Source organism: Anabrus simplex, chromosome 2, assembly GCF_040414725.1.
Source record: "Anabrus simplex isolate iqAnaSimp1 chromosome 2, ASM4041472v1, whole genome shotgun sequence".
Classification (NCBI taxonomy): Eukaryota; Metazoa; Arthropoda; class Insecta; order Orthoptera; family Tettigoniidae; genus Anabrus; species Anabrus simplex.
In genome coordinates this window covers 724,728,698-724,752,948 of record NC_090266.1, presented here as the reverse complement: position 1 = coordinate 724,752,948, position 24,251 = coordinate 724,728,698, and the positions used below count along the sequence as shown (strand labels likewise).

The following is a 24,251-nucleotide window of genomic DNA, read 5'->3' as shown; positions in this document are numbered from 1 at the left end:
TAACAAACCAATTATACAATTTCTTTGCGTAGCTGCATTCCTTAGCAAAAAAATTAAATTTACAGTTTTTTTATTACTTACATTTTTTAACTGTCTTTCACTCAATTGTGCATATGTCTGTTTTTCTTTGTCTAGTATTACATACTCCTTTTCTTCTTGTAGGTATACAAAATGGTTTGGGTTTTCCTTTATTATATTCTGAAAGGGAATACATTTATACAAGGAGTATTTAATTCCATTTGTCAATGGAGGCCTTAACATACATACCAATGTGTCCATCAGATAAACTCTCACTGATGAGATTTGATATGTGAGGTACTCATAACTCTTATCTCCACTAGCAGATAATAACCTTTAGGAAAATCCCCTTGAGCCTTCTTGTATGCCTTAATTATATCATCGGGACTGAGGATCTGTACTTGTCTTACCCCTAATCGTGCGTTCACTGTGCTATCCATGATTACCTGACAATGTTCATGTTGCTGAAGTAACTTACCTTGTAACTCTATTAGGTGCTTATATAATGTAATCTGTAATTCAGACTGGCAGAAAGCCTCCGAAAGTTGCAAGGTTTCGTTTTGTACGTACTGCTTGAGCTGTTAAAAATTTTCACTTAATTTTATCTCATTTGCAGTAATATTTTACAGGATACTATTTATAGACTGAAGGCTGGATTTCACCATGATTAATACTCTCTTTAACTTAACGATAACTGTTCCTGCACTAATTCATTAATTTTACTCTGATAGAACTCAGCGTCATCCTGATCGAGGGTTCCAAATAGCGTTTGAGCTATGGTACCTACTACGTTTATTAGCCTCTTCCTGCTTCGTTTGGCTTTGGGTTCTAAATTCTTTCCCTTTAAAATTTTCCTTATTGTGTCCCTTACTCCCTGTATGCGTAATAACTATAGCTCCACTAGACTCAAATCGTGTTGGCAAGGTAAGTGCATTAACACATAAGGCCTGAGTCTTCTGCAAACTTTTACGGGCTAAGTATATAATTCTGATAATTTATTCAACTGAACATACGTAACTAATGTCCATTCTGTTGTATATAGTTGCACTTCACAGTTATCTTCAAAGTATATGCCCGAAGTGTTGTCTGTAGGTCTAACTGTACTCCAGCGGCTACCAGAGTTATCAGCACCAGTAAGGTTGTTGCTCTGGACATCGTGCCTGCAATTTAAATACGGTCTCTCTTATCTACTGGCAAAGCTGACATGTTGTCTTACGCTTAGCTTTCTTACGTTTATGTTAGGTAATCATAACACTTAGGTATCGACAAGACAAGGTGTCGCTGTTCATTTCTGAGTGAATTTCGAATACCTGTAATGGTATTATTGCCTAAACCAACCGCACGGTGGTCCACGGTGCCGTGGGTTCTTTCCTACCCTATGATTATGTTATCGGCTCAATCCCTCCTCACTAATTACAAGGCAACTTTCGGTGCCGCGAGTCCCGAGTTTCGCAAGAGCCCTTCCAATACAATATTGGGTCCAGAATATGGCTCTCCATCACCAGCGGCATGTTTCATAAAACTAATTAATAATATTAGAACTCATAAAACAAATTAGTTGTCAAAATTCTGTTTCATGAAGATGTATGCTTGACTAATAAAATGGCTTCACTAATAATATTAGTTCATTAGTCAGCTGATACAGTTTGAGGTTAGAATCGATTTGTTGCATGTTCTTAGTTTGTTTTCGTTCCTTGAAGTAGGCTAGCGCTTGACCCGCTCATACTCTGTGCTTTTTGTGTTTGACTACAACCGGAACCGGCTATTGCAGTTTCAGATTCTTGTCAGTTTATATAGGCTACAAAGGGTAAAAGAAACGACAATAATGTCAGGAAAGAAAGTTTCCTTAGAAAAGTGCTGGAGTTGAAGGGGCAGTTGTTCGGAGCCTTTTCACTAACCGTGACGAAGGACTCGAAGAGGCAAGCATGGATGGAACTGCGGGATTACGCTGTGGCTATTCGGCTGGTCACAGCCAAACAAAGATCACACTTATGTGCGGGATGCTACTTGGCCTAACATGAGGAGCAGAACAGTGGTAAGTTTTAGCTGTTGTTTTTCTCTTAGTTGGAGGTTATGTTAGTTTTTATTCACTAACTTCAAGCCACCCTTTTCTCAACTGGGTGTCGATATTTTTTAAAGGGGGAGAGGGGGAAATAAGGAGACTATTAGCTCCGCAGTATAGTTTACTGTGCTGTATACTACCCATAGTCATTTAACATTATGCATCATACAGCCATCCTTTGTGTTTTTATGACTGTGACTGAGCAGAACATAACCTGAAATGAATTCCAGTGATATTTATAAATCTTTGTCACAATATGCAAAAAAGCATACAAAAATTATTGTATACAATAGATGTAGGTAGTACTTTAGTATAGACAGTTACAACAGGATGTCGTCCTTCTAGACTTACATGGTTTCTTTTATTTACAGGCAAAAGTTGATAATGCTTATCAGACTGGAAGTGGGGGAGGAAGTAGCAAAAAATTAGATGTCATAGACCACCTGGTTCTTGACATTATCGGAAGAGAATCTCCTGTTTTACAGGGAATCCGAACAGAAGATTCTCTTGGAGAAATCGTTCTTCCTGCAATGGGACCAACTTCCGCTTCAACCAGTGACTATATAGTGGCGTTGGAAGAAAGTAGGCCTATATCTGCCACTGAAATTGATGGAAGCTGGCAAAATGGAGAGCTCCAGCATCAGCAGGAGACACCTAAGGCTAGAGGTAAGCTGGAAACGATTTAACTTAAGACTGTATTCTGGTATCTAATTCCACCTCTTGACTGCGACTTCTTTGTGTGACTTCAAACTTACAGGCTCAGGGTGCCCGCTAGTAACCAAGATCTTATTTCCCTGGATTACATTTAGTGGAACACTGTACATAATAATGTGATGCTTGAGCATGTTTATCATACTCTGGTATAGTCATCTTGAAACATATTTTGCATGAACACTACTGGCATAAAGAAGTTGAAATAAATGTATCATATGTCAAAAAAGCTACACTGCATCATAAAATATCAATCTGTGAAGTGGATCATCAGCAATCCCATTGTACACAGCCACTACAACCAACAAAAATTGACTCCAATTTCTTTGCAATCATTTAACAAAAGGCTAGGAAAACAACAGATAGGGAATCTGCCACCTGGGCGACTGCCCTAAGTGCAGATCAGTAGTGATTGATTGATTGATTGACAATACTTGAGCACCTCTACAGTATGTAAATTATATGGGCAGATTTTAAAACATTGGGCGTTTGGAAAAAAAAAACATTAAGAAGATAAGAGTTATTGTCTTTTTAATCTGTAATATTATAATTTAAATTTTGGTTCAATGATTACAAGGCAATTAGGCCTACAAATTTATATTATTATTCCTAGCATTTACCCGTTGGTACAAGGTCCGCCATTTTGCACGATCTTGGGCATCGTGTGGTCTTAACATGAGAGTACTGTGTCATGCCAGCTTTGCTCTGGACGTTGCCCATTAATTTCAAAGGAGTGAGTTAAACTGGCTCCAGGTGAGTTGGCCATGCGGTTAGGGGCGCGCGGCTGTGAGGTTGCATCCGGGAGATGGTAGTTTCGAATCCCACTGCGAAAGCCCTGAAGATGGTTTTCTGTGATTTCCCATTTTCACATCAGGCAAATGCTGGGGCTGTACGTTAATTAAGGCTACGACCACTTTCTTCGAACTCCTAACCCTTTCCTATCCCATCGTCGCCTTAAGACCTATCTGTGTTGGTGCGACAAAGCCGCTAGCAAAAAAATACAAAAGAAAAAAAACAAAAAAAAAAACTGTTCCAGATGCGGCACACAGGACATGACCATACCATTTGAGATGCTTTTCCTGTGCTTTCTCAGTGATGGGTGCAATGCTCATTTGCTAGTGAATGGTGTCGCTTTTGACATGATACAAGTGTGATGCCATTTCCATATTATACAATTTATTAACTTCATTATATATACCCGCATTGACTTTTGCTCACCTGTAATGGATTGTGTTCCACCTTCCAATACCTATTTTATTGTAGGCCTTTATATGTTTAGGACTAACACATTACACATGGTATTGATAATAATTAGGACAAAAAATAGCTGAAGATGTCTCTAATAGAGACTAAAACATAATAGCCAAATATGTGTCTATTACAGATTATTTATAAAGGCTGGTGTTTAACAATTTATTCCTGTCATTAGTCTCAGGGTACCCATTTTCTGGAAAAATAGGGAAAGCATGGAAAACACAGGGAAATGACTTGTCACATCAAAATTAATCTTTCAGTGTAATACTGTACCCAAACGTAATGATGGAGTGAGACTGATATTAGGCGCGACACGAGCCGAACGCAGTGAGTAGTATTTTGAGAGAGAGATAGAGACAGATAGTGAACACATGCGGTAATGAGGAAGAGTGAATGAAAAAGAGAGACATACTTGCACGAACCGCTCAAATGTTCCATCAGCCGTATTGTTCCAAATACAGTGTGTCCCACTCCCAGCATGGCTGGGAGACTACATGCATGTTCTGAGCGGTATATTCATAACCTTCCGCGTATTCTGTGTCCACTATTACTACATTTATTGCTTACTCATGCACCCAATAGCCTTCATCAGGAGTACTAACCTCTTTAATTTCACTATGTACGGAGGATTTTGAGATACCGACTTCTTGTGCAACACATTGTACAGATGTAGTGGGAGATCGTACGAATGATGTGTTAATGTCAGTATTTTTTTCTAATAGAATCCTTCGTTTCAGTTTAGGAATCACAACATTAAGTGATCCTGTTAATTTATTCACGAGATATCCGTTTCTTTACCTGGAAGAGGAACCCCGGGAAATCTCTTCTGAAATTGCCTATTCACCTCTTTATGAGTCGGGTTTTACATATGTGTCATACATAAGAATTCTTTGTTCTAGTATGACTAACTGGCATTTCAACACTGTAATAATGTAATTAATCTAATTAATTCTACTGTAATTCAGCCCCACACGGTCTTGTAACAAATGTATCGCTTCACGGCTTCCCACGGCACACAAACTCGAGTACTATACGCAAACTTTTTCTTGAGCCCGATTTTTACGGGGTAAGGAGGGAGCGCTGACGGTTCCGGTTATACTGCCAACTGGATGGAAATGAAATCTGAATTGAATCGATAATATGATCGATCGATATGAATTTTCTAAACATTTATTATCTTACGCCAACAACTCTGTTACACATACATTATTTAACATTATATAACATTTCTCGATGCGAATCTTGTTCCTAGCATGAATTATTATATAGTTTGGCTTTGCTGTGTAAACAACATCAGTACTAGTTCGTAAAGTGTACGCCAGATGTCGTACAGCAATGCATAGTTTGTGTTTCAAAGGTTGCCAATATGGATATCGAAGATAACCGAGGTCTACCGATTCAGCACTAGGGAGCTCAGGGCTCAAGAAAAGGTTTGCGTATAGTAACTGACCACCTCATGGCAATGCAGTGAGTCAGCGTGAGGTTATGAATACACTGCCCGGAGTGTGCATGTCGACTACCAGCTCCGCTGGGAGCGTGACACACTGTACCAGCTTCACTCATAACCCTGGCTGGGGCCCTCTGTATTTATTTGGGGATGCAGCTTCTGGAGGTTGGCGGGCTCCCCCGAGGCAATCGCAAATCAATGGGAAAAAGTTATCTATGAACATTTAATTTTTCTATCATGGTCTGGAATTACGTTTCATTAAGAGTGAATTTTAAGCTACACCACATGTAATACTAGATACATCACACGTCTCTTGCACTGCCTCCTTTAAGCGGTTACCACAAGTACCGGTATGTCTTTTTCATTATATGCCTTTCGCTACCACACGTGCGCACTCTCTCTCTCTCTCTCTCTCTCTCTCTCTCTCTCTCTCTCTCTCTCTCTCTCTCTCTCTCGAACTACTACTCGCTGCGTATGACTCACGTCGCATCTAATATAAGTGTCTCTCGATCATTGCATCTGGGGTACAGTCTTAGATTGAAAGATTAAATTTGTCCATAAAATGGGTACCCTGAGATCAATAGTGGGAATAAATTATTAAACATTAGCCAATATAAATTAGCTTAACTGTAAGTCCTAACTTTCACCTAATTTTCTCCTTTTTTTATAGGTACTGTCAAGAAGAGGGTACTCGTCCAGCATCCCGAGGAAACTAAAGAAATAGAGTCCCTCAAAAAACGGAAGCTTCAGCTTGAAGTCCGGAAGCTGGAGCTGGAGGTGTGGGAGAAGGAAAATTTACTCAATATTGAGTATTCACCCCTCACAAGTGGTGTTCAGGAACGTGGGAAAAAGGAACTTTCTGTACCAAACGAATATTTAATTGTAGAAAACAATGATGGTAACTTTGTTGTAGTTCAGCCCCAGATGTAAAAAGTGTAAATAAAAATCATAAAAAGCACATTTGCACATACATAGTAGAATTCTAAATTTGGCCCACATACTAGCAGAACATTCAAGGAATGTTTCCCATGTCGATCAACAAATGCCGGTTCATATGCACTTGGTGCATCAATTTTGATAAGTGTTCCATCAAGTACTCCACAAATTAAAGGAATACCACCAAGTTCAGAGAATCTGGCAACTACTTCACCACAGTCAGCTGGCCAACGTACAACATCCTGAAGAAGAGTGTCATTTATCGCACTCACAACTCTGCAGACAGTTGCTTTTGAAACACCGCGCATATCAGAAATACAATGATACTGTGCACCACTACCTAACCAGTGTAGTGCAATCTGAAGCTGCTGTTTTGAGGTTAGTGCTTCATTCCTTGCAGTGGAAGATTCTAAGATATTACCAATCCTATCAAGCACATATTCAAATGTTCTGTAATCTAACCTAAATCTCTCATTGTATTCATATGATTGTTCCATACCCATATAGGCTGTTCTTGGCCTAAAAGTTCTTGGACGGCGAATATAAACTCTCTCCTCATCACTATTTGAATCAGAGTCAACCATTTCACTGATCTTCACAATTTTATGCCAATATATCAAAATACCACACACTTTGGTTTCACTAATAATATGAAATATGAGTCAAAATACACTAATAGAAATAATCCCAATAATATGAGTAAATTTTATTAGTTGTGTTGTCTATGAAACAATTTACTAATATTATTAGGAACATCTACTAATAATTTTGACTCAAACTAATAACTAATATTATTAACTAATAATTTTATGAAACACAATACTAATATTATTAGTTAATATTATTGGTTTTTACTAACAATATTAGTGAAATATGTTTTATGAAACAGGGCCCTGGCTAACCCTGAAGCGTTCAGGTAGCTACCCGTTCCATAATTAGCGAGTCTTCTCATGGTAGTTACCCTCGGCCAAGAGTGGCTCACTTTCTGCCTTCAACATCCTCTGTTAGGAGACATAGCGCTCCGGCTCAGGGGTAAGGACTATATAATCTGAAGGTCAGAATTTTACCTTGAGGGTGGCGTACTGCGGTGCATACTCACTATGACCTCATGGCACGCAGAGTGGTGTAAGAGCAACTGTGTAGGGAGCTTCTTGCTGGGATTTTCGGTAGAAATTATCACTAGTGTAGAACATATCCGGTACGTAGATTTTGAGGTGCTAGATTTCACACCAAAAAATGACTGGATACTTCACAGCCATCTGGGCCGTATGGGGCGTAGTTGCCCTGGTGTGGATCCATTACAATTCGTATCGTGAATATATGGATGGATAATTCGATCTTTACACCTGTGTGGGACTGTGCAAGATTTCTTACTGAGAAATAATTCGAACCTTTCAGCACTTAGTACTGCATGAGGCACGGTTGCCTGTCTCCGTGTCTGGTCCCTTATATAGGGAATCCATAGGTCGCCTGCTACGACCGGTTGGGTGGACCGTGGTGCTAGTCGGCGTGTATTCTTGTTCTTCCACCTCTTTACTTTACTGAGTGTGTCGTGTTGCTCGTGCAATCCCCGGACATCACACAGGGTTTTTCCCCATACTTTATCATCAGGACTCCACCGTTCCCTTCCTTAGTAAGGAAATTACTGCGTAATTTACCGTATTGTCCAACTTCTTTTATTATTTTATTGCTAGTAGCTTCATGTCGCACCGACGCAGATAGGTCTTATTGTGACGATGGGACAGGAAAAGGCCTAGGAGTGGGAAGGAAGCGGCCGTGGCCTTAATTAAGGTACAGCCCCAGCATTTGCCTGGTGTGAAAATGGGAAACCACGGAAAACCATCTTCAGGGCTGCCGACAGAGGGGTTCGAACTTACTATCTCCCGAGTACTGGATACTGGCCACCCTTAAGCGACTGCAGCAACCGAGCTCTGTGTAACTTCAACACCCATCTGTGACGGTATTTATTCACAACTTCTAACCCTTCATTCTGGCAAGTTAGATGAGACTTCATTAGGTAAAATGTTTATTCAATAGGACATTAAGCTGTGCATTAGCAATATCCCTATTAACTCAGAATTAGTTTTAGGCCTTCCACTTTTAGTACGCGAGTGAGCCGTGTGCTCAGCTCAAGACCCCGCGAGAGTTGACACCTAGATTCACAGCCTCGCCACTGTGGTCTTTCTGACGGGTACCGAGGATCGTGCAATGTTTGACGTCCGGTACCAATAATCCTGGCTCTAAAAATTTCTAGTTGAACTTTCAACATCGGTATCCCTAATTTAGCACATGGCCTGACCAGGTATTTACACTAACCCTAACAGCAGCCATCAAAAATTCATATTGCCGTTTGGGTAAGGGGAGCGTATTCTTACCACGACCAAAATTAGAGCCAGTTATTCCCATCTACGATTTCCTAGTTAATATATAATTTTAATCTATTCTTATGGACACTGGTTTGCTTTACCCGTTTAACTGAAGTGTGCAGTTCACACCATCTACCTCTAATTCTGTAAGGACCTTGATACGGAGGGGATAACTTTGATCTGCTACGCCCTCGTCTTAGGGCATTAACACAGAGTAATACTAAGTCTCCTACCTTGAAGGTCCTGTTCGATTTAATGTATCCTCTACCACGCGAAGGCTGGTCTGTCTCATATTCTGAACATATCCCTTGATGGTCGAAATCTGGTTTTGTAACACTGCTTCAATGGCAGATATACAGCTCCCAAAATTTTCCTTAATGGTAGAGATACAGCTTCCCAAGTTTCCGTTTGCGGTATAAAATACCCTATCAACCTGTAGTTTGATGCCGGAAAACTGTTTCCATGTTCTCCATGAGGTTTAAGATATCCCCTTCCAGCTGGCTTACCCTACTACCGATACGCTCAACCCGCCCCAGTTTTCACCCAATGTCCGATATCTGATGCGTTGACTGGTGATGTCGCTAATTTCGGAATTGATCTGCGAAATGTTAACATCTATGGTTGAAATTTTAAATTCTAGGCACTGTTCTAGTTTGTAAACCTGCGTGTACACTCGAGATATTTGTCTGCTTAAAACTGTACTAGCTTGAGAAATCTTGTGATCTGCCTTCCAATATAGTTTGGAAATACGTTCTGTTAAGGCGGAATTAACGTCTGAAATTTGGTCATTTACTTTTGAAATGTTTGGAAATCTTTTGTTAAGGCAGAATTAACTTGTGAAATCTGTTCTGTTAGGGTGGAATTTAGTGTCTGTATCAGGCTCATTATGTTGGAACACATTGCGGTCATATTTACATCATCTTCCGATAACTAGTCGGGTCGTTCATCCACCGCGATCGAAGACCTTTCGGGATCTTCACAGTTTTTTAATGAGGCGGTCTTGTAGCCGTGTCTTCAATGTTATCTTACTGCTGTTAGTCAGAAGATTTACTTTTGAGAGTTCATCTTGAAGTTGTTTTAAAGACATTTTCCAGTATCACTTTCCTTTCTTTTTTTTATGATTTCCACTTACACTCTTGAAAATTATTCTTATTTCCTATACACAGCCCCCCCCCCCGGTCACTCCCGCACACACAAACGAGATACTGTGAATTGTGTACCCTGTTTTATTTACAAATTATAAACACATACACACATTAATGAACCACCATCTTGAAATGATTCAAAGACGACTGGGACATTAGCATGTCAACCAACTACCAACACAACAAAATCACAATATGAGTTCACACACTTAACCCGACCAATGATTCCAACTCTCAACTCAACTCAACTCCCAAGACTGTCCTTTATATACCTTACCTGGCCAGGCTTCTAGAGAAGTAAGACATGTTTTCTCGTATCTTCAAGTCCCAAAAATAACCCGTGTACAAATGGATAGAACAATCTGTAAAACTCTAGTGACTATTACCCTGTATTGCACAACATTACATCTGATTTATACATATTTAAAGATAACAGTAAATTATAGACTTAATTACATGTTCTTACATTAAACAAAGTCGTGTTAAAATACATACAGCACAAGTATCGTGACAAGACCTTGCATGTTCTGTTACACCAGGTCATACAACACACAAATAAATGACACGACTGCGATTTATACCAAATAAAGTCCGTACATAACTACGAAGATAATAATTTAACCTGAAGAGCATTCTCAGAATAAGGGCTTTGAGAAGCCAGAACACCGTGATAATATTTGTTGATTTTAAGACAACGTATAATTCAATTGACAGGCAGACTCCATAGTTTGAGAGGACTTCAGAATTGACAGGAAAACACAAATGTTAATAAAACAAACCCTGACAGAAACTTTCTCAAAGGTCAAATTATTTGGTGAAATTTCTGAACCATTTGAAATAAAACAGCAGTCAGTCAAGGGGACTGCCCATCACCAATTCTCTTTAACATTGTTCTAGAAAGAATCATTAGAACCTGGGAAATAGCTTAGGAAGTAAAAGGAATAACGGGAACACGTTTAGGGAAGAAAGGACAGAACTTTGAAATTAAGTGTTTGGCTTTCTCAGATCTTGCCCTCTCGGCTCACAACAGAGAAAATGCCCAAATTACGCTAAATACTCTACATGAGATCGCTGAGAAAACTGGTCTCAAAGTCTCATATGAGAAGACAATACATGTAATACTGACATCAAGGGGGAGACACTTAGAAGTTAAGCATGTGACTGTAAGAAGAACCGAGACATTTTAATATCTAGGGGAATGGATAGAACCTAATGGTTTGGATAAAGAGGTGATTAGGGCAAGAATTAGAATTCTAGAATTAGCTTACAGGTTTACCCAGAACAGATACAACAAAAACAAAATCTTACACGGCGAAACTGAAGACACTACAGCACAGTGGTAAAGCCAGAGGGTCTCTACACATCAGAGAGCCTGACATTGAATAAAAAGGGCAAGCTTGAAGAACTAAAAGAGGAGACCCTTAGGGAATATTTTACAACCACAGGAAAATGCTGATGGGGAGTGGAGGAATAGAAAAAGTGATGCTCTCTACAAATATACTGAAAAAATTGCAGTCACCATGCGAGAACGAATGCTAAAATTCTATGGCCATCTAGAAAGAATGGATGAGAAACGGCTAAGAAAATACTGAAGTACATCACTGGACTGAAAGCTTTGACAAAGTGGGTCGAAGAGGTAAAAAGAGATGCAATAGAAAGTGGACTTACAATGGATATCATTCACAACAGAAAAGAATTTAGAAGCCGAGTGAACAGCATCGAAATATTCCAGGAGAAACCCACAAAATGTAGACCCACACTGGTCATATCTGAGAATGAAAGGAAGATTAGAAGTGAAAGGATGAAGAGGTTCTGGGAGGAGTGGAGGAGAACAAGAAGAGAAAGTCTTAGGTTCAATGAGGTCCATAGGTGGCCAAATTCAGAAACAAGAATGATAACAACAACAACAACAACAACAACAACAACAATAATAATAATAATAATAATAATAATAATAATAATAATAATAATAATAATAATAATAATAATAATAATAATAATAATAGACAAACAACTTCATAGCCACAGCTCACAAGTAATAATGATAATAAATAGGGACCTGAAAAAAAAAATTCGCATTTGCAATAAATGCAAATTTTTTAATCTTTTACTAAATCCAAGCCTACGGGAGTTCTATTGTGGAAGAAAATCATTTTTACGCATAAATAGAAGTGCGACAAACTGAATTGTGACCCAAAATGCAAAATTAGTATGAAGATGCGATTTTGGTGCGAATTCTGCGAAAATGTGCTATTTTACTGGCAAAAACAACATGTCGGCAAAATCGTCAGATATACTCCAACTATGATGCATAAATCTTTCGACCGTTCCGATCGATGAAGGAAAGTAGCCAATCTATTGCTGCTTGCTGACTTTAATCGATATTTACAATGGAAATAGCAAGGGGAATAAGATCTGTATCAATTATCGAAATGTAAATTGAGTGTCACGGAAATAACGAGAGAGATGCAGCGTTGTTTTCCTGTTGTTCAAAATTGACACTAGTGAAGAGTAGAAAGTCTAGCTATTGTTTAAGTTATGGGGTGCACGACAAAAACTGCGCACGAAAGGGCTCCGCAATTTGCAAAGGATGGTTTACACACTTGCATAAAGGCATTGGGAGAAATGAAAACATGACAAACTTGTAAGACAAGAATTAGCATTGTGCTTACTAGGACCAGGACCAGCTTTTGAAATACCAAGTTTCCCATTAGGGAAATTATCAGGAGCTGTTCCAGGGACAAACATTGTAAGAGGCAGAAATTAATAAAAGGGTATCAAACATGGGAAATTATAAAGGACAATGTAAAATAGTCAAGTGCAATAGAACTCAGTTACGATTTATAGTAGCACTCATTACCGGATGCATCTGTGAAGCACGTAAAATGGGAATTCTACAGAACAATTCAAAATGCGAACTCTGCAGCGAGGAGACGAACTACTCATGAGAGAATCTGTACATTCAAGGCAAGCTCACAAGAAGTACAATACATTTGGGAAAACAATAACCTAACTAAAGGAATTTAACAAAAGACTTATTACTGGGACTGCATACTTCCTGCAACAGGATATTACAGTAAGCCTATGGATAGTGTCTCCGAAGCAATGCTGATGGGCCCTCATCACTAAACGAGAATCCTTTGATGGTAAACGACTTCATTTTTAACTCTCTTCCATGAATACTTTTACGTTAATCATTGGTCAAGAACAGAGTTACACAGTTCAATGCTTGCCGAGATCAACCCGGTGCAACCAGGCTGGCTTGACCAAAATGCAGGCAGTTTATGCGCCGAGCATACATAACATTAAAGCGACACTTAACCCGTAGAGTGGGGCTCGCTTCAGGTGACGTAGCCGGAGCGAGCCTGCTGGTGGGCGTGCGTCATGTGAAGCGCAGAAAGTTTTTATTTTTTATCCCCGTTACAAAACAAGCAGTAGGTTTGAAACTTTCTCCGTATGTTCCGAGAGGTGCTGCCATCTGACAATTTTTTTCACCTTCGTGTATCTAAGCAGTTCTCTTCTAGGAATTCCCTTATTTGGTACATAGCCGCGTAGCGCAAGAACAACCTATGTGGCGCTCTGCGAGAAGCTCAGTCAGTGTGCCGCGAGGAGCGTAGTATTTCGTGTCTCGGTGTGAATGCTTTCAGCTCTCATAAGTTGTTTTGTTGGTATATAAATTTATCTTGTGATTGTTTTAGTTCTACATGTAAAGTTTCCTATTTTTAGTCAACATGTCAAAAAGAATTGTAGATCTTCCAAGTGATGATATACGGGATATTCTCGAGCTCAGCGAGGAAGATAGTTGCAATGATTCTAGTTTAGATAGTAATGGTGGAACTATCCCGCCATTAGATGCTCCAAGCACGAGTGCTTCCGTCGGAGTAGGCCTGTTGCCTAGATACTGTGGACAGGTGTCGAGCTCCGATGAGAGTAGAGAGTCAGAAAGTGAGAGAGATTCGCCTCCTACTCCGCCTAGTGACTGGGATGTAAGGGGATGTAGGAGAGCCCGATACCCAGCTACATACCAAAATGGAATTCAGGGCGAACTTCTAAATAAAAAAGAACCGGACAAAATATTTGAGTATTTCATTGACAAAGAACTGTGCGAAATTACTGCAGTGCAAACTAATCTGTACGCTCAGCAGTCAATACAAGCTAGTAATAGGAACAGCTAAAATGAAAAGGAGAAGCAGGGAGAGGGATTGGGTTCCTACTAACAAGGAAGAAATAAAACTTATTTGGGATCTTTCTTCTTCAGGGTATAATTCAAAAGCCGAAGCTATCTCATTTTTCACGTAATAGATTGTTTGCTACCCCGTGCTTTATGAGACCACGTCCGAAAAACCTTTTTTTCCTTCGACTGAAATTTTTACATTTCTCAGATAATGAGTCTTACGATCGGCAAGTAACCCCAAAACTCTACAAAGTGAAGCCAGTTCTAGACATTCTTGTATCAAAACTTAAAATTTCCTATTTACCAGATGATCGTCTATCAATTGACGAAAGTTTACTGCTTTGGAAAGGTCGCTCGGGGTGGAAAATGTACATTCCGAAGAAGAAAGCTCGTTTCGGGATGGAATCTTAAATTATGTGAGGCTAAAACAGGATATGTGTGGAATATCCTGTGGTACACAGGCAAGGAAACTGAGCTAGTAAATGAGGTTTGTGGGGTAAATATTTCTCAGTATACCAAGCCCTCGAAAGTAGCGTTTGCTCTAGCCGAACCTCTTCTAAATAAGGGATATCTCATAGCTCTAGACAATTATTACAGTAGCCCGGAACTCTTCAATCAGCTCAATGAGTTTCAGACAGACGCTGTCAGCACTGTTAAATCGAACAGAAAAAAATCTTCCTGAGGACATCATGGGGAAAAAGTTCAAAAAAGGGGAGGTGGCTTTTGCCTATAAAAACAAACTCATGGCCTTGAAGTGGAAAGACAAGAGAGACGTCTGCATGCTGAGTTAGTATTCATGACGCGGAAATTCGCACTGTTCTAAACAAGAAAGGAGAAACCAAAGAAGCCGGTCGAATGTATTGAGTACAATGACTCAATGGGAGGGGTGGACCTATCGGACCAATGTATCGTGCCAGACAGTATGGCGGGAAAAAGAATGAAGAAATATTACCACAAGATCTTGAGACACCTCCTGGATATAAGAGTGTTCAATGCTTTTGTGATATATAAGAAACACTGCGGTAAATACACTCGGCTGGAGTTTCGTATTCGAATTGTGCAGAAACTATTTCAGAAGTATGCAAACGCTACCCCTAACGCAGCCTTGCCAATTCGATCAGTGAGACCCGCACCCGTTGACTTGTCAACTCGATTCTCGGGAAGGCATTTTCCAGATTTCAATCCAGCCTCAAAATCAAGACTGCACGCAAGTAAGAGAGGCATTGTTTGCATGGCAAAAGGCCAGCGGCCAGACACTCAGTATTGTTGTGTAGTATGCAATGTCACTGTGCCCCTCTCCTTGCTTCAGGCTATACCATACAGTTGAAGTATAAGCATTGCAAATATGCCAGGTTCCATACTCGGGGAATCTGAGAAGATCGAAGTCTACACAAGGTGACCGCTGTACAATCTGTGTGCCGGCAATTATCAGTGACCATCGTGAAATAGTTCTTTATCAATTTTTTTCTCCAGTCATTGTTATAGCTATAGAATGTAAATAATTAGTGTAAATAAGTGTTGAACAGAGTAGTGTAATTTTGTGTAATGTGGTGACAAAATTGCGATGAATGAACACCGATTACTCGCTGCCCTCTTCAATGGCAAGTTATAGGCCTACGTGGCGAGTACATTTTTCTATTTTATTTCAGGAAAATGTGATATTTGAGTGAATGTGTCTGTATTATTTGGAGTATATGATAATTTTTTATTTGTGCGTTAAGCATTTCAATGTTGAATTAATATAAGCAACACAAATAATACTCCGATTCGGAGTAAATATGAAATGACACATACGCAATTTTTGCACCAAATCATCCAATCATCCAAGACGATTTTGTATTGATTAGGTGGTCTAATAAATAACTTAATGTTATTATTTCAATCTAATATCATCAATACGGACCAAAAATGATATTTATTACATGTAACACTGGATGAATTGAAAAATCGTTTTAATTGTAAATAATAACGCAATTTACACCACAACGTATAATTTTATGCTAATTTTAACATAATATAATATTTAAGCGTGTGTAGGTTGCCAATTCTATTTCTTTTTTAAAGAAAAAATTTACTGAAAATGATTCCCCACTATGCAGGAATTCCTTGTTTAAGACCTCCCCACTTAACAGGTTAACACACTCAGCAAAGCAGCAGTTATGTTCAATTGTGACAACAAAGACTTATCACACCATTTCCAGCTAAACTTTGATTAGAGTATCACAAAGACATAACTTCAAAAGTTAAAAAAAAAAAGATATTTCTGTTTAATTTATACTGCATTCAATATTAACAGGTATGGTTTTATTTTCCTATACTTTCATATCCGAAGGATATATATTTTACGAATTTCGTGCCACAATGAACACAGACATGGGGTCTAAGCATGTGAACTATGATTTACAATTTCTTGGAAGGGAATGGCAGGATCTGCAAAAGAAAAGTAAATTCCAGTTATTCATTCAGTAAAAATGCAACCTGGCTTGTTGGCTGAATGGTCATCACACTAGCCAAGTGCTCAGAAGGCTCCAGGTTTGATTGTGGTCGGCTTGAGGATCTTGATCATGTGAGGTTAAATTCATAGAGCTCGGGGCTGGATAAATGTGTTCATCTCAAATAACACTTTCAGTTACATAAAACATCATACTAGAGCCCACCATACAAACACACAACAGTAAAAACATCCCTCCACATAGGGTAGACACCACAAAAGACATCCAGCTCTAAAACTGGGCTAAATCCATACAAGGTGTAGGCCCCAAATACCGTATTTCTCTGAATCCAAGACGACCCCCCACTTTTCCATTAAAAAAAAAAACAGGCTTCAAATGTTCTTTGTGAAATCGATATTTTATTTATAACAAATTTCAAATTTAATTTGAGAAACTAAACACACACAAGTATCATGCAAATGCCACCTACTTCCCTAACCATTTTCATTACATGTATCTGATACTGTCTTCGAAAGTTCAGGGAATTCCTATTTGTTAGCCTGCATTCCTATCGCATCTCGTGCTATAGCCATTCCCACCTTGCGCACGTACCTCACGATTTCATGTTGACTTCTTTAATTCATCCTTGTTGCGGGCCACCGAATGCCTTTCTTGTAGAGTACGCATATTTAGACTACCTTCGTCTTCATGCCTACGCTTACGCCTCATTTTCTTGCGGCTGCACAATGCCGGCAATACGTGTTCCACGTGTCTACAATACGACGATCCATCACGAGAGTATTCCTGTTTTCTATGAAACTAATAGAAACTCTTAGAGTGCCGGAGAGCGCAATCGCTCTCCATATTGCAGCTGTCTATGTAAGTCGGAATAGTTTGCACATATCTGACAGATGGCAGCTCCAGTCGACATCACTCTGTAGTAGAAACTAAGGAGTTTCTAAATATACTACCAGAATCCCTGTGTGGCATGTTGTGTTGATGTTATGATTTTTCCTCTTTCAGCTGTTTGGCACGTACCTGCAGACCATGTGTTTATCATTACAAACAGTTCATTAAGTTTTGTAGAAGCATTCTCCATTGTACCTTTTCGATCACAATCTGCCCTCATACTATGCATTATACGCAGCCTCCTGCTTGCACAAAAAGGTACTAATCTTCCCAAAGGCTCTCTGCAGACAGATTTGGCAAGGCCCTTGTGTTGATTCATTTGTTCACACCTTAATTTCCACGATCGAGACTGACAGACCTTCAAGGTCTCTCTCTCGTATATTGTCCGCAGGATAAAAGTAACCCTGCATGAGCAGGACTGGCTAAGAGCATAGCCATATTCAAACACCAGATATCCACAGGTGAGCAGCACTGGGCAAGATCAGCACCTGGACAAGTTGTTTATTTTATTTTTTATTTTTACAATATGTGTTACATCGCACCAACTCAGATAGGTCTTATGGCAACCATCAGATAGGAAAGGGTTAGGAGTAGTGAAGAAGCAACTGTGGCTTTAATTAAGGTACATTTGCCTGGTGTGAAAATGAGAAAATGTAGAAAACCATGTTCAGGGCTGCTGATAATGGAGTTTCAGCCCGCTATCTACAGAATGCAAACTCTAAACTACGTGATCCAATCCACGCAGCCACTTGTGCACCTGGATAAGTACCAACATACTGTTGGCTCCACTCTTTATCACACGTAAACTCCAGCTAAGGATGCTCGAGTGATCACTGGCCAGTGGACAACCTGAAGGCAAGGACTAGGTCGCTAATGACCACATTTAGATAATATTTTCTTTACGTCCCACTAACTACTTTATGGTTTTTCGGAGGTGCCGGAATTTATTCCTGCAGGAGTTATTTTACGTGCCAGTAAATCTAATACATGAGCACCTTCAAATACCACCGGACTATGCAAGGGTTGAATCAGTTGAGCTGGGGTCAGAAGGTCAGTGCCTCAACAATCTGAGCCACTCAGCCCAACATGTTTATATAAGGTACTTAGTTCTTATTTATTAGTTTTAACCCAGGGAAGACATACATTAAAATCAGTAAGGGGTAGCCAGAACTCTTAAATACTGTAGTTATTTTATCAACTGCTTATAACTGTTCCTCCAAGGCTCACAGTACACAGATGTGGCCTTCAAGATTTGCTGTGTAGCAGCAACAACATTTCTTATCCATGAAGCAGCATTTACTTCACAGCTGTTATGTTATTGGAGATGAAGGCTTCATCCTGGTGTGAGAATACGATGTATTGGTAAGCACTTTGAGGTTTTCACAAGCACCTAACATTTTCTATCAGGTTCTTAAGTCCGGCAAATTTCCTGGCACTGTACAGTTCCTAGCCATATTATACACACCTTGAATTTTTGACATAATGAGTTTAGTAGGTATAAATAGCTACTAAGATTATTTTAATCTGTCTAAATTATGGGATTTAGATTCTTCAAACATTACAGATTCTTAACAACTGATAAACCATACAGTTTCAATATTCATTTCTACTGCTTTTAAAAACGTTTAAGAAGCACAACTAAGCCAAACATCTCAATACTTCGTCAAGTCGACTTTAGCCATTATCAATGCTGCTATTCGGCATAGCATAATGTTAATACACCCTTGTACAGTGTCCTGCATCTGAGGGGTGATTATACCACACTCAATATTTTGAATAAGACTAATTTTTGTGGCAATTGTTTCCTTTGCCACTTTGAGGTTTTAACAAGCTCCTAACATTTTCTATCGGGTTCAAGTCCGGCAAATTTCCTGGCCAGGGTAAGGGACATTTTCTTGCTGCAAAAAGGTTTTTACTGATCGTGAGGAGTGGCATGGACCTCTGTCTTACATGAACACAACTGGTTCTCCTTTAGAGAGGAGCCGCCACCTGAACACTTGCCACATTGTTCCCTCGACTACGTGGGATGTTTCACGTCTGCACAACAAATCAGGCTGGTACTTCAAGTTCATCGGTGTAAGTTTGAACCTTCAAACGCAATACGCCACTGCATTCCAGTTTCATTTCAATTCCTTTTGTGAAGGCAAACCAGTTCTCGTGGGCAAATCATCTTAAAGGTGAGGTTGGACCATGGTGGAAATAATATATTGTCTCCTGCCACAACTGTTCTCCCTCTGAGGGACTAATTCCTTAGAAAAATCTATTTTCTCCTATATACTCCTTCCGGATGATTCAGGTATACCCAATCTTCGACGAATCTCCGTATTTGAATACATATTGGTGCCAATCAGTGCTCTTACCGCCACAATCTTTCGAAGCGCCAAATCATTTATTTTACCCATTGTTTTTCGTATTGTGGTACTTTTCACCAGGAAACCAACAATGCTAGATGTTAACTTCTTCAGGAGCATTAGCATATTTGATGCCATTAACTTCAGTGTATTTATAAATGTGCTTATAATTGTTCCTCCATGGCTCACAGTACACAGATATGGCCTTCAAGATTTGTTGTGTAGACAGCAACAAAATTTCTTAACAATGAGGCATCATTTACTTCACAGCTGTTATGTTATTGGAGATGAATGCTTCATCCTGGTGTAAGAATATGATATATTGGTAAGCAATTTCGTTATAATTTAGAACACTGATCATTTTTTTATGCACTAAAAGACAACCTAAAAATAATATTGTGATAATCATAATATATAAATTGCATCACATGTGCCTAATGCGCAAATATAGCACTCATTAAGATATAACATAACCTCACAGTTTATACTTTTAGAAATTGCACTTTATTGAAATGAATGGGCATTGATCAGAAGAAACTGTAGTGAAAAATTCTTAGTAAAATTCAAAGCTTCCATAGCCAATACAGTAGTGAAAATGTGTTTGGCAGGAAAGAAGAGGAAGGCCATCATTATCGCCAATATCTCCAGCTGTAATGAAGAAAAGAACTCGCATGCATTGTGCTCAAGAAGTGAGAATAGATGGAATGGCCCAGTATCCAGTAAGAAAGGATCACAGAAGTGCACATTATTGTAGAAATAAAAACTGTAGAAGGCGCACACAATATGAATGCAAAAAAAGTGTTATCAATTTGCCCCGAATGCGTGGAGTTATTACACACTGTATGGAATGAGTCACAAGCACTGTTTTGCAACATTGTAATTAAATGTGAAATAAAATATTCACAAAAGAAACTCTATTTTCTGTAACAGCTTCCTCTATTGGTCCACCTATGCACTCCTTACACAAATGTTACCATTAAAATAAGGGTAGTTTCAGGGTGGTATTAAGAGATTTCTAAAAAAAGTAAATATGACTTTACAGCCCTATTGTACAATTTTAACACATCCAGGAGACAAAATTAAATTACATACATTCCCCCCCGAGAAGAGGTTAATAATGCACTCGCACTTCAAACATGTCAGCTCCTGCTTTTCTCAAGACTGCAACTGGTACTTGTACTTTTTCAACAATATATAATCAGCTCCCACAAGAATGATTCTGCACAACAAATGAGCTCATTTCATTCAATAACAGCTGTTTTACACTATTCAAACCATCAAACAATAATTGGTGAGCCAGTTTACAAAGCCAGACCCCAGAAACAAATTCAAGTGCATATAATAATATGGTTAAGGACTTTACATTAGAAATAGCAATCAAAATACCTATTTGTTTCGCCTGTTCCTGGATATGGCCTTTCCTCCCTATTCCTGCGGTTGTTCCTTTCCTCTCGGGATTCACCAGCAAATTTCACATTTCTGTCGCTGCGATCAGCCGTAGATCGAGGAACTACCTTTGTCTTGTTGTTTTCTGTAAAGAAACGTGCAATGTATTACATATGAAAGGTAAAGTGATATACAGTATTCCAAATTCACACTTATAGTAAAACAAGACCTTATGTACCACGGGAAACCACAATATTGTATGTTCGTTTCCAATAGTCTGTAATAAATAACACATCATAAATGTAAATTTCAGCCATTAATCACTCAGCGTCATTCCCTCCACATAGGGTTGGCATCAGGAAGGCCATCTGGCCGTAAAACAGGGCCACACCTGAATGTGCAACACAGTTTGCACCTGCTACCCCACAGGTAAAGGGTAAGTGGTAGAAGTCACTCGGTGTCGTTACAAATCATAACGTTTGTTCTCTCACACCAAGGAGCTAACGGTGTTCTTCCAAGATCAAGTCAAAAGCCCCACTAACATTATATCAAAGAAGAGATTATTTCTGTATCCATTTGTAGTTATTTCTGTATTCACATGCAGTCTCATGAATTTTTGATGGAAAATGACTGCAACCTTTCTGTATCATTTATACTAAAAATACATTACTATATTTAACGTACTAACTGTTCTATATTAGAACTGTTCATTCAGTTCACCTGCAATTTTTAACACTTAGCAACAGAAATGCGTTAAAATTCATGTTTTCACAGCCCGTATTAACAGTCACGGTAACTGTTTGGGTTTTTGCCACTTGAAAGAAGTAAACTATGGGAGTACTTCATGTTTCATGAAGACTTTGCTCTGCATCCTCAGAAGAGAAAGTCATCTAATCTTGACTGTTCTAAGAATGCAATTTGAACTTAGGAAACAGACAACGGTTGTTCTATTGACAGATTATTCTCACATTCATCAGATGGCTCACTGTGAGCGCGTTAATTTTGAGTAGGAATTGATGTTACCATCTTAGCTCTGTCAAATATTTACAGTTTACACATCAGCGAGTAGCAGATGAGACAATGTCATCAGACTAATCGAAGATGGGGGGTGACGTGGATTGATAGGAGGAGTAGTAAAATATAATCAACAGCAAAAGAAAAACGTATAAGGACACATGAATAGAAGAAAGATGTATAAGAGAGACTAAAAAAAAAAAAAACAGAGGGTAGAGGGCCAACATGGGATATAATCAAATAAGATTAAATCGTAAAAATAAAGCGCACAATATCAATTCCTACTTGGAAACTCATAGTCAACCATCAGCTGACAAATGGGACTATCATTTTACCTAAAGAGCAATAGTCAAGTATTTTCCAAGGCCAAACCATCATTGTTTGAATAGTCATACGACACTCTTAAGGAAACTGGCCCAATTCTTTACAAAATATAAAGAATTCCTACAGTTTACTTCTTGCACATGGCGAAGACCACAGAGATTGTCATGTCCAACAGAAATAGGATTTGACGTTTCTTTGTTCTTCCAGTATAATCATTCACTCTTGACAACATGCAACAATCTCGAAGAGTCTCCTGCAAAATCACCTACAGAGTTGATAGAGAAACATAGCATGGCCAACAGAAACAAATTCTGGTGAGATGCATATTTGATAAGCCTGGAAAAGTTCATACAACTGTAGATCTAGGAAATTAATGCACATATCAATGTGTTGGGTTAAAATCAGCAACAGCAAAAAGCACACACATTTCAATCCTTACATATGCATTGTTCATTAAGTCTTGCCTTTATCTTTCATGCTACTGCCAAATACTCAAATATTGAATAAAACTTAGGTAAATAGTACACTTCGAACGAGGACATTTTAACCCTCAGACTGTTAAAAGGGGCGAATTTTTTTTTTTTTTTTTACAAATGTCTCTAACACTTGTCACACCAACAAAGTACTCTCATCCAGTTGAAATTTTTGTTATCAAAACCAAAATGTTGATAATATGAGAAACCTGTTATGGTTAAATAAGCCATTTTTTACCCCAAGACAAGTTTTGAATAAATAAACAATTTCTGTGCTAAGAATTTAAAAAAAAAAACTAGGTAAGAGCATAAGCACATGGAAAATATTAAGGACTATTTGAATATAAAATGCCTGACAGAAAACATTAAGCACCCAAAAGGAGTGGTCCAATATCATCCCATTTCAGTATACATGCATACCATTGATGTGCGAGTACATGATTAGATTTACAAGGATCTGTAATGTGTAGAATGATCATGACAGTGCATTCGTGATGCCACTGCCCTGTTGTTAAGTTGTTACCAGTCAACTGCTGAGTCAGACAGTTAAGATGTGCAGAGAGGACTAAGTACAGTACGAAGCACCCACGATGCATTGCCGACACGTTAGCCTATCCACCAACCGACAGATGCCGCATTGTGGGACTGCACGATGCTGGTTGGACGTATCGTTTAATTGCCAGGCATGTCCATTCAGATGTCACAGTGGTCCAATACTGGACACCACGGGTACATGAGGGCACCCAATCATGCTGTGCAGGTTTGGGTCGACCTAGAAACAACACCCCGAGGGAGGACCATCGTGTGGTGCGCAAAGCCTTGTGGGATCCTATAACTTCTGTACCCGCCATCCGTGAACATGTACTGGAGACTCTACAACATCCGAGTTCCCGCAGTGTCTCGATGACTCGCATCTGCTGGATTGAGCTCCTACCGCACCATGCGTCGGTTGCCATTGACTCCAGAACACCAATGCCTGCATTTGGAGTGGTGCCTTGCCCAGGAGGCATGGGCAGAGGACGACTGGTGTCGCATCATATTCAGCGACTAGTCCAGCTTCTCCATAACTTCCGATGAACATCGTGTGCGGGTTTGGCGGCATCGAGGGCAGATCATGTCCATATTGAGGAAAGAGACACAGGCGTAATCCCTGGCATCACTGTGTGGGGAGCCTTAGGATATGCGTTCAAGTCATCTCTAATTATTCTTCGGCAGACTGACAGCACAGCAATACGACACAGACATTCTG

At 39.3% G+C, this 24,251-nt stretch overlaps 1 protein-coding gene across 1 annotated transcript in view; it reads right to left on the bottom strand.

Annotated features, from left to right (window-relative positions):
• The window catches only part of LOC136864404 (SERPINE1 mRNA-binding protein 1), a 277,245-nt gene that overhangs the window by 163,965 nt on the left and 89,029 nt on the right, over positions 1-24,251 (bottom strand). Inside the window, exon 2 of the mRNA XM_067141348.2 lies at positions 21,192-21,336. Coding sequence (XP_066997449.2) covers positions 21,192-21,336 — 145 coding nt within the window. The remainder of the gene's footprint in view (positions 1-21,191; positions 21,337-24,251) is intronic.